Source organism: Solanum lycopersicum, chromosome 8, assembly GCF_036512215.1.
Source record: "Solanum lycopersicum chromosome 8, SLM_r2.1".
In the NCBI taxonomy this organism is placed as follows: domain Eukaryota; kingdom Viridiplantae; phylum Streptophyta; class Magnoliopsida; order Solanales; family Solanaceae; genus Solanum; species Solanum lycopersicum.
Genome location: NC_090807.1, coordinates 1,480,049 through 1,498,703, shown reverse-complemented (window position 1 = coordinate 1,498,703; position 18,655 = coordinate 1,480,049). Strand labels below are relative to the sequence as shown.

The 18,655-nt window shown below is 27.3% G+C and overlaps 1 protein-coding gene across 1 annotated transcript; it reads left to right on the top strand.

The window, feature by feature from the left end:
• The first annotated feature begins 15,138 nt into the window (after positions 1–15,138).
• On the top strand, positions 15,139–16,466 carry LOC101254113 (F-box/kelch-repeat protein SKIP25). The gene has a single exon (XM_010326208.4). It carries the CDS (start codon positions 15,222–15,224, stop codon positions 16,380–16,382), a length of 1,161 nt encoding a protein of 386 aa, XP_010324510.2. The 5' UTR covers positions 15,139–15,221; the 3' UTR covers positions 16,383–16,466.
• The last annotated feature ends 2,189 nt before the right edge of the window (positions 16,467–18,655 follow it).

Sequence of the window (18,655 nt, the reverse complement as noted above, 5' to 3'; positions counted from 1 at the left end):
TGAGTCGTGTTTATCAGCATTTTAAGGTTTGGTTTTGATATTTGAATCTAAAAATCAAAATTATTAAAAAGAACCTTATACTTAATTTCATAAAATTTATTCAATTATCCGATAAAAAAATAAACTTATGGACAAACTCAAATACATAGTTTGCAAATCATTAATTTTGTTTCATTAGTCTAATACTGCAATCACATGTTTATAGAATACAATTAAATCAAAATAATCAGTCAATAATCGCATAATTATTATAGAGATTCAACTTTTCAAAAACATTTTAATAATTGTAACATAAAATTGTTTTTTCTCTTATCACATAAGCAAATTCTCTGTGTTCATAACATTATGATGTTCACAAGTACAAGTATCTCCAAACTTTGAGTGCTCACAAAAAGCTCTAATCAATTTAGGCCCCCAATTTTCTTTGCATAATTTTGTGCAAGAATCTTGATCACATTTATAAATAATAATCTGACTTTCACCTTCAACAAAATTATAGTTTCCTCCATTCACAACAAAAATCATCAATAGAACCAAATGAAATATCATTTTTAGATCCATTTTTTTTTTTTGCAATATTGGGAGAAAAGTTCTTGTGGTATCTATATATAGATATAGATATATATAGTAATGTAATTATTGTGTACATATTAAGATTAATAATTATTTTCTTACCATTGAATGAATAGAAAAAAGATCCACACATTATCAAAAGAAGAAATGGAAGATTAGTTAATAAATTACCAAGTTTATATAATTTTAAATTGAGATTTTGATCTAATTACTTAAATTAGTTTTATGGGGTCAAGTTAAATGTTTTTCTTATTCAAGTAGCAGATAGTCAAAATCAAGTTTGAAAAGTTTTAATATTTTCTTCCTCACATAATCACAAATTACAAATAAGAGAGGGGAGAGAGAATGTTGGTGCGCAAGATAAATTAATTGTTAAGTAAGATACATTACATTTCATACATGATACACTAATTTGATGTTCATTTATATATGATACACTAATTTGATGTGTGAGATACATTAGTCTGATGCACGAGATACATTAATCTGATGCACGAGACACATTAATCTGATGCGCAAGATACATTGATTTGATGCCTGATACATTAATCTAATGCGTAAAAATGAGGAATTTTGGGAATTTGTAAAACTTATAGGGGACAATGGTAATAAGAGAACTTAAAATTGGGATTTCTATCATTTTGCCCAATTTTATATGGGGTCCAACAAAGTAAATATAAATTGAAATGATTCAGATATAATATTTTGAAAAAGATTGCTCAAATCATCATAAAAAGAGATCACATTTCATAATTGCCCGATTTAGAACTTCTTCACGCCCACCCCTCACGTGTTCAGGATTGAATGGTTTGAAGTGTAAGAAATTTCACTATGAGAGTCCAATATCGAGAATGAAAATTGAGATAAGTGTACACGTAAAATCGAAATGAGCTCTAAGCCAGAAGTGTTGTTTTCAGTTCAATAGAAAACTCTAAGTCCATCCAAGGCGCTTTGGAGTTTGGGTTCAATAATGTGGATCGTACCAATAAGTTGGCTCTAATCGACTTTAATAGAAAGTCGAGAAAAAAGTAATAAATATTATCGTATTTTTGTTAATCAGTTAAAATGTTATTCGTTATATTATAGTGCTAAATATCTCTCTCTTGTTATTAAATTATTTTGAAATTTTTCATTCATAAAATGATTTGGAAAAAAAGATAAATATACTCTTAAACTTTGTGATTTAAGACATTGTCAGCATGCGCCTTGTAAGGTACATAGAAAGTCGCGCCTTACATTTTTGCTATTTTAATTTACATGACGTTTGCCTTACCATTTAAATGCTGCCCTTTTGGTTAGAAACTTATTTTTGTTGCTCTTTTGAAGTTTATGATCAATTTTTATTAGACTCCGAACTCTATAAATTAAACATTAGAAAGTGCAATTATATAATAAAAAAAATGAAAAACAAATAATTTTATTTTCTTTATTTCATTTATAACCTATGTAAACAAACTCTTCCTTTATCCTTTATGGATGATTGGCTTGTGTACACAAATACAAACATTTCCAAATACTGTTTTCTGACAATAAGATTTTATTAATTTGGATCCATAAGCATCTTGGCATTTTTTTAAGCAAGAAGCTTCATCACATGTAGTAGTAATTGTTTGACAATTTGCAGCAATAACAAATATCATCAAAAGAATCAAGTGAAAAATCATTTTTGGATGCATTTGTTCTCTTTTTTTTTATTATACCAAGGTAGTAATATTTTTGCAATGTAAAAAAATTAGTATTGTACTCTATATATATAGTATATATTTGATGTATCCATTTTACATTTTGAGATTAATAATTAATTTCTTATTGCCATTTTTCTTTTTAAAAAAAGTCTATTATAATTTTAGGACTCTTCCTTTAAATAAGAACATAATAATATGATCAATAATCTTTTAGATTTGTGAATTTTGTTTAAGAGGATTTTTTTTTTTTTGACATTGTGTCCTCTTTATAAAGTAAACGATATATTTTCTTTCTTATTTTTTTAAAAAATAAATACATAGATATTTTTTTAAAGTAATATAAAATTTTCACTTAAACAACTTAAACGAGTCTCTTATTACCGAGACACTCCGAGAAGATATTTGCAGCCAAACAAAAATTGTTTCTGCGATTTACGCATGAACTTTAACTTAAACAAATAAGAAAAAAAAATCATCTTCTCATCTATCACCATATATTTAAAATAAGGATAAGGGTTTGAAAAACTTTGATCGAATTTGTTGTTTCGATAATAAACTTTCACGAGGATCTATTACCTACCTGAACTATTTAATAATATATTTTTTACCCTTGAACTATTTAATAATGTATTTTAAAGATATATATGTTCTCATCTATCACCGTATATTTAAAACGGGGATAAGGGTTTGAAAAACTTTGGTCGAATTTGTTGTTTCGATACTAAATTTTCATGAGGACCTATTACCTACCTGAACTATTTAATAGCATATTTTTTACCTCTGAACTATTTAATAATATATTTTAAAGGTATATATGTGCCCACGTGGACACGTTACTATTTATAATCTTGTGTTATTTTTATATCCATGTGGGCAAATATATCTGTTTGAAATAAACTCTGACCGATTTTTCTTTATGGATATATAAATTAAATATGAAAAAATAAAATAGTTAATTCAGAGAAATCAAATTAAAATAATAGAAAGTACAATCATCAAAAGACATAAAATATAAATAATTTTGTTTTTTTTTTATTTCATTTATAACATGTGTAAACTCTTCCTTGATCCTTCATGTATGATTGGATTATGTTCACAAATACAAAAATTTCCAAAAAATGTGTGTTGACAATATGCTCTTATTAATTTGGTTCCATAAGCATCATGGCATTTTTTTGAGCAAGAAGGTTGATCACATTCAATAATGACTATTACACCATTTGTAGCAACAAAAAAAATCATCAAAAGAATTAAGTGAAAGACCATTTTTTGATGCATTTTATTCTTATACTAAAAATAATATTTTTGTAATGTTGGAAAATATTAATATTGTGCTCTCTTTATATATAGATGTGTCTATGTATATACCTTGTACATATTGAGATTAATAATTAATTTCTTATTAGCATTTATAAAATGTCTATAATAATCTTAAGACTTTTTTAGGAAAATTTTGAATGGGTTTTCAACAATTTTAAATGGTTTTGCTATTCAAGCAATGTATAGTCAACAGTCAACACTACTAAATTTTGGATTATTTTTCTTACTTTATTAGGAATAATTTGTTTTATAGAGAAAATAGTATTAAATTATTATCATGAATGTTATACATCTAAAGGAAAATTAATTATTTTCTTTTCTTTTATAACCATTTGACTTTCTTTTCCTTGTTAGGTCAAAAACTCTCTTTTTTTTTTTCATATCCTACTAATTTTTTTTAATTTTTTCTTTTTTTGGGGGGGAGGGATAATAATTTTTAGCTATAATAGATAGACTTTAAAAGTGGTCCAATAAATTTAAAGTATTTTAAGTAGGTTTTTACTTTTATAGAAGTTAAAGGACCAAATTTGTTTTATATTATATTTAAAATTAATTAAAATTGGCAGATGGAGAAATTCAATTATACTACTTTTTGAATTGACTATATTGTTAATTACAAAATATCGTACATGATTTAATTGAGAATCATATGTCTTTATTAAGTATAAAAATGAAATTAATCAATCGTTCGATACGAAGGATAATATTTTTTTTAACGAATTAAAAAGGAAAGTAATACAGTTCAAATAAAGGAATAAAATACATTTAATTTTACTAAAAGTTTGGCCAAACAAAAATGAATTTATATCTCTTAGAGATCTGATGAATTTATTTTCTTTTTTTTAGGACGCAGATATATTATGATTTCGAGAACCATTTGCACATTTTCATTCAATATAATTCTACAAATTTTGGAACAAATCAAGAAGAACTTATCCAGAAAAAAAAAAAAGAACAAGATCATGTGCTCCACATAATCAAATATAGTCCTTTTATTAAAAAAAATTGGATTAAAAATGAGATTTTTAGATACTTTTTATTTTAAAGGAGTTTGTGAACCTAGCAAATTTTTTTTGTCCTAGGTGTCTCTTTTTTTTTTCTTTTTAGAAACTATTATTATAATGCAGATGATTTATCGAAAGCATATAATTAAATAAATAAAAATATACATCCTTTAACAACGTATATGATCATATAAATTCAACCTCATATATTGCAAGTACAAATTTTATCATCATATATTTATTCAAAAGAATTCAAAGGACAAAAGTTAAACATTGTAGTTCTTAATTTTTTGTTGGTGTTGATGTTGGTGGTAATGAACCTTGAATGGAGCAAAAACTCTTAAGTGTTAAAGGGAAAAGTGAACTAAAAGGAAAAATTTTAGGCCAACAACTATCATGAATGTCTAATACAGCTTTGCAACATTGAGGACCAATTAATCGAGGTTGAACTCTTAAGAAAGATGTCACAATCTCTTCGACACATCCAGGAACGTTTAATACTGACGTGACACATTTGGAAATATCCGGAAAAAGAACATTATCGACCTGACCTTCTGAACCTGGCAAAAGGCCTCCTCCTCCTCCGTGTAACTGTGAGATGCTCGGAGAAATCTTAATGGATATACACAAGAAAATAAGTATATACGTATAGACCGAAGTCATTTTACTTATCGAATATATAATTTAGTTGATTTTAATTGTATTTGGGGTTGAGAGAATTAGGAATTTGATGGAAATTCAAAAAGAGGATATGACATATTTATATTATTGTGGTGACACTTTTTTCCCCTTTAAATGTCTTTAATATGAGGACTTTATTGTACATTTAAATAGTTGTAACTTGCAATTTGTAATTAATTTTTTACGTTTTAATTGGTATTTAATGGAATTTTTTACTTGCATACATATAACATTAAGAAGCAATATTTATGATATTTATCAGTAGATAATTTAATAAATAAATGGAACTCTGTTTATGCAATAATAATTGTCCACAATTAATTTGATATATATTTTAACAAACAATTAATAATAGAATTAATATTACTATATTATCCTTTGAATATATTAAATTAAATTTTTAGAAAATGTATAAGATATTTAATTCGGACTAGTTAAAATAAGTTAAGTTAATAAATATATAAATTATTGACCCGTCCAAATATTAATCGACTGAAATAAGCTAAAAACGGATTAAAATCCAAACCGTCCATTCATTATTAAATTTTAATTACTTTATTTATTTGTTTTATATATCTTTTAGTACATAATAAAATTATATTTTTATTATTATTATAGAAAATTAAAAATAGTTAATTTTTTTTTTTCATAAATCAATTTGGATCTAGGCTGAAAAAAATTGACGAAAATGCTTTAACGGGCTAATAAATGAAATGTAATATATATATAATAACTATAGCTAAGAGGGAGTATATTTTTTTATATTTCCATTTCATTCATAAATCAAAAGAATATTTCCTAATGACAAAATTTTATTCGCTTCATTTATTTTTGTTTATCATATTTTTTTCTTTTTTTTCCTTTTATTTGTCATATTTGATTCTAGAGAGTTAAATTGCATAAATATTGATTAATATTGTAAGATAATATGAGAAAGATTGTAACTTAAAGTGATTTCATATAGTTTTCAAATAGAAATAATTTCACAAAGCTCCCTTCAGATTTCATTTTATCCCGCTCACCTCCCTTTAGTCTATAATATTATGCATATTTTTATTATTTTCATTTTCTTGTAACGATTCGTCGAATCTATCCAAGTATGTAAATCTGATGAGTATAATTAGATTCATGTGTGTTAGATTTCCTTTAAAAGACTTTACTAGATGAATGGATTATTAATAGTCGAGTGACTTTCTAAGTAAAAGATCAATAATTGAGTGACTTTTGAATTATAATATAAATTTTAGTGACTTTTTAAATGAACTACTTAAAATTGAGTCAGATATTAACTCTCAATGTAAAGACTCTCTAAACTAAAATCCTTTTTATGAACAATTAACGTGAATATTATATTAAAGAGTTATTCAATAAAGGTGTAACACATTATAATTCTAAATTACTAAAAGATATTATTTATATTTATTTATTTATTGAGTTAGGGTCTGGACTTAGCATGGACCTCCTGTAACTTTGTTTTATATTAGATATATATAAAAGTGTTTAAAAATAAGATCTTTGATTATTATAATGGGAAAATACCCAAATACCCCCTCAACCTATGCTCGAAATCTCAGAGACACACTTATACTATACTAAGGTCCTATTATCCCCCTGAACTTATTTTATATGTAATTTTCTACCCCTTTTAAGCCTACGTGGCACTAGTTCGAAAAAAAAGTCAATCATCGTTGGGCCCACAAGATAGTGCCACGTAAGCTAAAAAGGGGTAAAAAATTATTAATAAAATAAGTTCAGGGGGGTAATAGAACCTTAGTATAGTATAAGTGTGTCTCTGAGATTTCGGACATAGGTTGAGGGGTACTTGGACATTATCCCAATTATAATTAAAGACTTGGGGCAAGAAACCACAATTTTTTCCAATTTCTAATTCATTCATGCACTAAATAAACGCATAGTAATATATGAAAAAACTATTTCCTCTCCGATAAGGTGAAAACACAATCAATAAATCTTGATTCAAACAAGATATAATTCAAGATAAATAATTTAAGTTTTTTTAGAGTATCGGTGTATATAACTTTTTGTCTGCCTTGATTCGTGCAGTTACAGGACGATCTGGATCAAGTTCACTAAGAATCACTATGAAAAATATTTGTCGGACTTGATTGGTGAAGCTACAGGACGGTTCGGATCAAAAATCATACGGTATGAAAAGTTTTTGCCTGACTTGACTGGTGCAGCTACAAGACGATCTGGATCAAAAATCCTACGGTATGAAAAATTTTTGCTTGACTTGACTGGTGCAGCTACAGGACGATCTGGATCAAAAATCCTACGGTATGAAAAAATTTTGCCTGACTTGATTGGTGCAGCTATAGGATGGTCCGGATCAAAAATCATACGGTATGAAGAGTTTTTGCCTGACTTGACTGGTGCAGCTACAGGACGATCTGGATCAAAAATCCTACGGTATGAAAAAATTTTGCCTGACTTGATTGGTGCAGCTACAGGACGATCCGGATCAAAAATCATACGGTATGAAAATTTTTTGCCTGACATGACTGGTGCAGCTACAGGACGATCTGGATCAAAAATTATACGGTATGAAAACTTTTTGCCTGACTTGATTGGTGCAGCTATAGGAAGATCTGGGTATGAAAACTTTTTGTCTGACTTGATTGGTGCAACTACAGGACGATCTGGATCAGGTTCACCAGAAATCACACGGTTTGAAAACTTTTTGGTTGACTTGATTGGTGAAGCTGTAGGACGATCTGGATCTGGTTCACCAAGAATCACACGATATGAAAACTTTTTGCCTGACTTGATTGGTGCAGCTACAGGACGATCAGGATCTGGTTCACCAGAAATCATACGATATGAAAACTTTTTGCCTGACTTGATTGGTGCAGCTATAGGACGATCAGGATCTGGTTCACCAGGAATCACACGATATGAAAACTTTTTGCCTGACTTGATTGGTGCAGCTATAGGACGATCAGGATCTGGTTCACCAGGAATCACACGATATGAAAATTTTTTGCCTGACTTGATTGGTGCAGCTATAGGACGATCAGGATCTGGTTCACCAGGAATCACACGATATGAAAACTTTTTGCCTGACTTGATTGGTGCAGTTACAGGACGATCTGGATCAGGTTCACCAGGAATCACACGGTATGAGAACTTTTTGGTTGACTTGATTGGTGCAGCTGCAGGACGATCTGGAGCAGGTTCATCAGGAATCACACGGTATGAAAACGTTTTACCTGACTTGATTGGTGCAGCTACAGGACGATCTGGATCGGGTTCACCAGGAATCACATGATATGAAAACTCTGACCCTTGCGAGAAATCAGACAACTTTCTTGAGATCTTATGAACCGCGAGTTCAGGTTGAGAGTTTTTTTCACCTTTTCTTATCAAACTATCATGTTGTTGAATAGCATGAACTATTTTTTCACAACTAGGAACAAAAAGAGCAACAAGAATGAAAAAGATCAAGTGAAAGAGATTCATTTCTGTAGATGCTTTTTTGCTTTTGTTTTTGTATTTTTTTCATAGAGGGGTGGTCCTTAAATACTTGTTAAAATTTTCCAATTAATTAATGCAGAATGATCTCCACATATACATAGAATATTCTGGAAAATAGAAGTTATGAGAATGTAATTACAAAGTAAAGTTTGAATTTATTTATTTAATTTCAATTAATTTTAACAAATGTGAAAATCTTTTTACATCTTAAGAATTTGAAAATAAGGATCCTTTTGGGCCCAAGTTTAATTTGTGAATATTTGGAAAAAGAAATTGTGAAACTGTTATGAATGGGTCTAGACCAGTATTGGCAAATCAGCCCAAACCAAATTAAGTGGCTATCGCAAAATAGAATTATGCAAATTGTTGAAAAAAAATATCAAATTCTATCGTCCTCTTTTTCGAGTTCTACTTCTCATCCCTTTCTTCTTAGCATTGTTGAAAAAAAAATATCAAATTCTATCGTCCTCTTTTTCGAGTTCTACTTCTCATCCCTTTCTTCTTAGCGTGTCCTCCAATTTCCTATTAGTTCTTCAATTCCTTTGTAATTTCAATTACAAGTTAGTAAATAGATTTATCGCTTGTTTGAATTTGAATTGCGTTGTTCTTGCTATTGGGTTTGTTACATTGGTGCTTTCATTGCTCGTCCTCCATACCTGACGGCTACCTCAAATTTTCTTTCCATACACCATCTCCAATTGTGTTGGATCGCTTCACCAACCATATGGATTTTTCAGGCTGAGCGTTATTTCAATTTTTATGACTTTTGTAAAGATACGTGGCTATCTCTTCCATATCTTTATTGATGATCCTGAATACCTGTGTCAGCATCATGAAAGAATGCAAACCAAATGACTCAGTATATGAAATGTACGAGTATGTAAGAAAAATTCTAAAGCATAATATAAACTTGAACTTGATAAAAATGAAACATACTTTAACTCTTTTCAAACTTACTCAACTCAAGAAATATGCAAGGATACTAGTTTATATCGAAATAACATAACATGTCACAAAAGAGAGGCGAAGAGGCTGGTTTGTATTGCCTACAACCAAAAATAGTTTTAAAATTTAGAAAATATAGTTTGTAAAATGTTTGTCACCCTTGTATAAGCAGGTAAGAGTAAAATAATAACATTAATATAATCTTATTGGATCATCAATTTAATCATGGATCAAAATTATAGAATCAAAATCGAACCGATAATCCTATAAATAATTTTACAAAACCGTTCAAAAACTACTCAATAATCTAGTAACGATAAATCTTTTAAAAATATTAATTTAATTTATTTATTATTTCATTGATAACTAAAATTCATTTTAAAAAATTCTCCCAAAAATTCCAACTTATTTTATTTTGTGAACTTTTATAATCATTGCAGCTAAAATTTGTATTTTTGGGGGAGATTTATATTATTGATGTGGTCTTTTAATTTTATCATATAAGCTAACTCTTTTTTTAATTTTCACCTCAAATATATTATTTATAAAAAAATTTATATACGCCACTGAAATATTGATTGATAAATAAATATGGTGTTGAATATTTATTTATTTATTTTTGCAGCTTTTCATTTGTAATATTTATGTCCACTTAACTTTTTTGTGAGTGTGACTCATCAGCCAAAATTTTAATAATTTTAAAAATAAAATAAAAATCTCAATTTGGCATTATTTTTTCACAACCATACAATTAGGTGATTGTGACCCACAAGGGAGGTTGAGTATAGTTGCATGGGGGAATTATTATTTGAAATTTTGAATGAAATAATGATGGCAAATAAATTAAAAGTTACGCGATCCGTTTTAATTTGTTTGACTAATTTTGTTTACTCATATAATTTAATTTTAAAAAGTTAAATCTTATAATTTTAAGCTAATTATATTTAAAATGTATCACCATATTTTTAACTTTTATATAATAAATATTGTGAAATGGTTGAGAATTAACAAATTATAGAAAAAATGTTCATATTAAAATGGATTAAATAAAACAAACAAATAAAAACACTAATTATTATTATGAAAGGGGTTGGAAAATGGCTGAATGATTATTATACTCTCTTACTTCTTTTTACTTTATACCACAATATTTGATTGATCACAAAAATTTAAAAAATAAAATAAATAAAACACATGCGAAAACAAGTTCTAAATATTTGTTTAGATATAAGTTATCTTATTAAACCTAAAATAAAATAAAGAAAAAAAGTGAGTATCTCTATTAAAAAAAAACCATTATTTTAAGAATAATTAAGCTAAAATAATCAACATGAATTATGGTGTAACGGTGAAATTATTTCACCATTAATCAGAGGTGTCAAGTTTGAGTCTTTAATACAAAGAAAATCATATTATGAGTACCACATCCAAAATCAGTCCTATTATATACGATTCGAATTTAATTAAAGCTTCACAAAATGAGAAACAAAAACTAAAGTTTAAAAATTATAACAAATAAATTGAGAAAGATTAAATATTATTTTAGTAAATGGAGTTGGAGCTAGAATTAGAATTGTTGTTTCTATGATCTCTTAAGAATTTTAGTATAGAACTAAAATAAATAAAAAGAGAAATGACTAATATTTTAATTATGTTTTTTCAAGATATTATGATTTAAATTTCAATCTTTTTGTGATTACACTTTATGAATCATCACAATAATTCGAATTCCTCCCTCGCAAAATCCCAATAAAGTTAGAACTTTTTCATTTAACAGTCGTTCGGTTATAAGTTAGAGATATATAATCTATTAGTAATATAAAAATTGGCTATGAGTGAATTTATATATTATTTTATACAAATATTAGATATGCAGAGATAATTAGTTATACATATATTAGTTATTTTATCTTCTATCCTACACAAATAATACATTAATTTTCCCATAAATTGTCATCAAATGTTTATCGAATACACCTCAATTCACTTTTCTATCTGAAATATCATTATTGTTAAAAAAAATGAATAACTAATAGTTGAGGTGTTTCGATAATTAAAAAAAAACTCATATCTGATAACAAAAACGGAACTTAAAAAATTAAGATATTTTAAATTATATTTTTATCTTTTAACTCAAAGTTAAAAGGGTCAAAATAATATTCTACAAGTTAGTTATAACTAAATAAAAAGATTAATATATAATTTTTTTGAAAAATGAATAACTTAAATAATATATGAAAAATATTTGTTTTTAAATGGAAAAATCAACTCAATACGTGACAAAATACTGAGATAATTATTTAAGCTTATAGTCCTTTTCATAATGGAAGAAAAAGTCATCAAATCTTTAGAAGGATATATAACCTTATAAATTACTGTTTTGATTAGCATAAAATAATTAATTATATAGTCAAGAAATAACGAATTTGTCTCATCCTAATGTTATTTTAGAATAAAAATTTAATCAGACAAAATGATTTGTTACGATCACTTACTTCGAAAGAAAATAATATTTTACGATAACAATTTTAATTAAGTAATCATTCAAATGTATATGTTGTTGAAATATTGCAACCACCTCTATTTGTAATTCTTATTTGTAATAAAATTATTTGACAACTTTGTGCTAATTATAGCATATAAAATGAATGAAAATTTCCATAGAATGGTTAAGTTAGTGTAAGAGTGCAACAAATAGTATCTCGTAAAAGAGATTGAAAATTGATATTTGAATTTTTTACTAGTACTTTTTAACAATTAAGCTCGTTTCACAAAACTTGTGTAGCTCATCTAATATGTTATTTTTTTTTGGGGGGGGGGGGGGGAGGGGGGGGGTCCTCAATTGAAAATGGTAGCAATTTGTCAAATACATTTAATGAAAAAACATATAGTAGGAATAAAAAAGAGCTTGAGCATTTTTGTGATAGATTTCTTGTTCACATTGTTGACATGTAATGAATTTGATCTCTTGCAAAGTTATCAAAAACTAATGGACTAGATACACAATGTGATAAATACACTTATTGTCTCTACAAAGTTGTCAACAAGTTGATGGACTAGATAGACAATGTGAAAAGGAAAAAAAAAAACAGTATTTTCAATATTTTTATAAGTTAAAGAATTTTGTCAAAATTTCTTATTTTACTTTTTAAGCCACAATTACAATTATTTTTCTAATTAAAAAAACCATGTAATATACTTAAGATATATATTTTTTTAAAAAAAATTTATCATACATCCTTAAATTTGGCGTAAATGATTAATTTCATCCTTAAATTATTGACAATCATAAAATCACCATTTTATTTGACTAACTAACTGAGTAATGCTAAATAATCAGAAATTTTGGTCATAAAATTAAAAAGTTCATAATTTTTTGAAATTTTATAATAAACTAGTCTTTTTCTATTTTTTAGTTAAAATAAAATTAAAAGGCTAAAAATGTTCAAAAATGTAAAATAATATAGGTAAAATACCATTCTGCTAAAATTTGTTAAACGGATTTGTCCAAACTAAAATTTTCAATGGAATGATTTTTATAGTTACACATATATCTCTAACTTGTTTTATATCATAAATTTCAAAATATATTTTCTTCCTTTAAATTTTTATTAAATAAAATAATATCATATAAATTAAAATAGAAAAAAAAATACTTAATATTTAAACTTAATTTTCTCTAAAACAATTTATAAAATTATTTTAATCAAATTAATATGAACTAAGTAAAATAAAATGAAAAAAATATGTCATAAAGGAGGTCACATACATGGAATATTATTAGTAAGAATAAAAAACAAGAAGAGAAGGTTAAAAGAGACAGCAGAATGCACAAGTACCTCCTAGGCTGTGATCGAAATTTTAGAGACACACCTTAACTAAACTAATGTTGTATTATCCCGTTGAACTTATTTTTTTGTAATTATATACACTTTTATCTTACGTGACACACTTCGTAACCCCACGCAATTGAGGTGCGTGAAAAATATCTGGATGTCACCTAAATCAAAAAGGTGCACAAGATTATAAAAAATACAAAATTTAAAAAAATAATAAGATTTTAATTTAATTATCTCTGAAATTTCGAGACATTTTCCTAAAAAAGAGGCAGAAAAAAAAAGAGAATATTTGGTAGAAAAAGGGGTGTACCACAAAGGCTACTTTTAGTTAGCCACTTTCTTTCCATTAAAATACAAACTACCTTTTCTCATTTATTACTCTTTTTTATTTATAGTATATTTATTATTATCTCATCCATATATATTCAATTTATTGTTGTCTCCATATCTACCCTCTTTATCACAAGTATTTATTGGCAAAAGTTTTAACCATTTAATTAGTTGTATCCACAAATTTCCTAATTTGTTGAGTTACTTTCTTGCCCTTCTTTTTCTTTAGTATTCTCATCCATACCACATTTGGGAGAACAATATATTGATATTTGAATTAATTTATACGTATTTCAATAATATTTAAGTTAATTTATACGTAACTCAGGTATTTTATTGATAAATTTTTATTTTTTCTAATCTAATAAAAAATTGAGGTGCACATTAAATTTAAATTTTTTCATGAATGTCGTCATAATATATAATTTTAAAACAGTAAGTGCATATGCATATTCAATTTTATATAAATCTCGCTTAAGAGAATATAAATTATATCCAAAAAGTAAAAAATACATGTAAAAATATGCTAATCTATTATGATACGTATGAACATTATGCTTCAATCAAATTATTGTATTCCATCTTTTAAAAAATACATTTGAAAAAAAAAATATTTAGCCTAATTTCTAACAAAAGATAATTTTAGCAAAAGATATTCATGTTTTTATAAAGTCACAATACAAACAAAAATAGGACAAAGCCAACATTCTAATTATAGATTCAATCAAATTAAATAATTTTGAACATAAATTTTTTAAATCATAAATTTAAAATCTTAACACCATCTTCTAAAAACAAACATATTTCAAAATTTCTAGAAAATAATGATTCATGCATAGCAATGATAATTTATTTAATAGATAATAAGATTCCTTGTGGTTCTACTTGTACATATCCTTCTAAAACAGTCACTAATAATTGATTAAATTATAAAAACAATTTAAACATACTTAATATAGGTTGTGCTTGATTTGAATATTTATTATTTCATGTAAACCTAGTATTATATTAGAAGAATTTATTAGATTCTTATAATATAATTTCAATAACAAAGATTCATTAATAAACTAAACATTCAGATAATCAATCAACTAAAATTATTAAAATTTTCAAAAAATAATTAAAATAAAAAAGTTTTTTTTTAAAAAAAGGAGGGAAGGAGTATTCTTGTTTTATACTCATAATAATAATAATAATAATAATAATAATAATAATAATAATAATAATAATAACTTGTGTCCAATATTTGCCTTTTACTTCACACTATGTACACCACATCACTTTTTCAATTCTATTTATTTTATCACATATCTCTTCACTTTCTTCTTCTTAAATCCACACATATAAAAATGAACAACTCCACCACCGCCTGCGCCGCCGTCAACCGCCGCAAAATCCTCCATCACCGCCGTCATCATCAATCCTTGATACCTGGACTTCCCGATGATGTTGCTCAAATTTGCTTAAATCAAGTACATCCTTCTACACTTTTCTCCGTTTGTCATTCATGGCGTAAGCTTATCTATTCACCTTCTTTTCCTCCATTTTTGTCTCTTTACGCTTTGTTATTATCTACAAATCAAGTTGAATTCGCTTGTTTCGATCCAATTTCATCGAAATGGCACCTTCTTCCTCCTCCGCCACCAGATCCACCACTTCGCATCCTCGTTAAACATCCTTCGTTTATCTCCAGAAACCTTCCGATTCAATCGGTAACCGTTTCCGGTAACTTAATTCTCCTCGCTGCAACCGCCGATCAGTTCCTGCCGGCGATTTCTCGTCCGTTGATTTTCAATCCGACGGTGAAAAAATGGACTCACGGTCCCCGTCTCAATGCTCCCCGCCGGTGGTGCGCTGCAGGCGCGTTGGGTAATTCGGTGTATGTAGCGAGTGGAGTTGGGTCCCATTATAACCTGGACGTAGCTCGATCAGTTATAAAATGGGACCTGGATAACAGTAGTGGGCCCGAGTTTGATAATCGGGCTCACTACTCCGCTCGTTATTGTAACGAGCGGAAAATGAGATGGAAATGGGAGGAAATGAGTGGATTAAAAGATGGGAAGTTTAGTAGAGAAGCAATTGAAGCTATTGGATGGAAAGGTAAATTATGTATGGTGAATGTAAAAGGTGATGCAGCTAAACAAGGGATAATTTATAATGTCGAAACGGACACGTGGCATGATATGCCGGAAGGGATGTTATCGGGGTGGAGGGGTCCGGTGGCGGCGATGGCGGAGGAGATACTTTATACGGTGGATGAATCAAAAGGAGTGTTGAGAAGATATGATGAAGAGAGGGATGTTTGGGTGGAAATATTGGAGTATGAAATGCTTAAAGGCGCGGAACATGTGGTAGCGGACGGTGGTAGAGTTTGCGTGGTTGGTGGTGGTGGTGGTAGTGGGATAGTGGTGGTCGATGTGGCGGTGGAGACGCCGAGGTTGGTTATGGTTGAAACTCCGGTAGGGTTTCAAGTTTTGAATATACATGTTTTGCCTAGGATGAGCCATTGATAATTTTTAGTATATACATTACACATACGTTCTGCATAGCAATTTTACTGATACATGTTTATAACATATTTATGAATTATGTTTCAATTTATGTGATACACGTTTATGACGTATTTATTTTTCGCATAATTTGTGCATACAAATTCCACCATGAGAGCTAACATGATTTTATGATCTATCAAATATGATTTTATCTTAGTTTTAGCTAATTATACGTTAAATCTTAATTCAAACAAATGATAGGTTTAGGTCGTCAAATTTGTTTTGTTTAGTCTTAATTAATCATTCATATTGTTTCTTCGAACTCAATCTTAATCATTAGGTATATTTATTTTTATAATTTTACCATATTACTAATTAATAAGTCTTAATAAATAAGATCAATTGCAAAGTTTTAATAATATCTTTGAGAAGTACATTTTCATTCACTTTCAGTTCCCTGCTAACCCTTGTAATATCATCGTCATTATCACAACCATCAATGTCACAATCAATAACTACTAATATTATCGCTAATTAGAAGTTAATCTATAATTTCTTAAAGATCGATATGTAATTATTTAAAATTTATCTAAATATAAATTTATTAAATAATTCAGATTATATTAAATTTATAAATATATTAATTCAAATAAATATTATGGATTAATATAATTAATTTAATTATTTAAATTTAAATAAATATGAATTTAATTAAAATCTAGAGCCCATATAATATTTCACTTAAATCTGTTTCAATCACAACTCCTCTATTTTAAAACTATAAATAGGGTCTCATAATTCAGAAATAGAGAATCAAGAATTTCAACAAGAAATTAGAGAAAGCTCGTGGATTAAAAGCTACAGATTTCTCTACAAGTTCAAGAATTCAACCTTGAATTATATTTAAAAAGACGAATTCAGAGGAATTATAGAGATTGTAATACTCGAACTTGAAATAATAAATCGATTGTTGCTATAAGTTTCGTTCTTGATTATTGTTTTCTCGACGCGATTTTTTTTTAATCTACAGGATACATCACAAAGAATAAAATGTTATCAAGTAGAAATTGATCCTTTTTCAATTTTGGATAAATAATTTAGATTTCAATCAAATACACCATTAAAATTATTTATAATAATACATATGAAAAAAGATAATATCAAATTAATTGGTGAATGGAGGTAGTAGCACCATCAACTTTTAAAATTAATTTCAAAAAGTCAAAAAACCTAACACAAGATAAAAGTAATGAGCTTCACGGGTCACCTTTTCCCCCCCTTTAATATATATATATAAAATAAATACTAGTAATAAATATATATGTAACATAGTATTAATGTAAATTAAATGTTTAGAAGTTGAAATTTTAATTATTTTATTTTGATTAAAATATATTTTAAATGTAATTGATCAACAAAAGGAGTGTGAGTGTGTGTGTGTATATATATATATATATATATATATATATATATATATATATATATATATAATGTGTTAGTATGATACAATTGAGACTTTTTTTAAAAAAAAAATTGTGAAGTCATATTACTCTATTAATACAAGTATATAATAGTTGAAGTTAAATAAATTATGATCACCGATTTAGTATACCGCAAAATATCAAAATCAAACTTCAAAATATCTAACCATACTAAATTAAATTGGTATGAATGTATAATAGTGTCATGCCATCTGCACCCCTAGTTTATAAGATGGTTCGATTATGTAAAGAAAAGATGCACAAATATCTCAAAGAGGAGGTGTGTGAGATTGACTTTAGTAGACATAAAAAGAGGTAGAAGTAGACTGAATAAGTCGGAAGAGGTAAATAGGCACAATATGATACACCTACAACTTACCGAGGACATATCCTTAGACTGATATGAAGGTCAAGAATTATAGTAAAAGGTTGGTAGGTAGTCTGGTGTTGTCTAGTTTCCTTATATGTTGTAGCTATCGTATTATTATTATTATTGTTATTATTACCATCATCATCATTACTCTCCTATTATCTTATACCTTCGAGTTGATCAGTATTATATGATTTCCCTTTGTTGCCATTGTCGTATTATTTGTTGATTGTTACTTCTTCTCTTCTTAATTGTTTTTAACGTGAATTTTTCACTGTTATATATATTTTAAATATTTAATTTTTTATATGCTTTACTTAAGTTAAGAATAGATTAGAAACAATCTTCTTAATTACTTTTTCATGTCATGGTAAAACCACCACCTTTTATAGTCAAACCTTATAAAATTACACCAAATAACTAATTACTCATAAAACTAT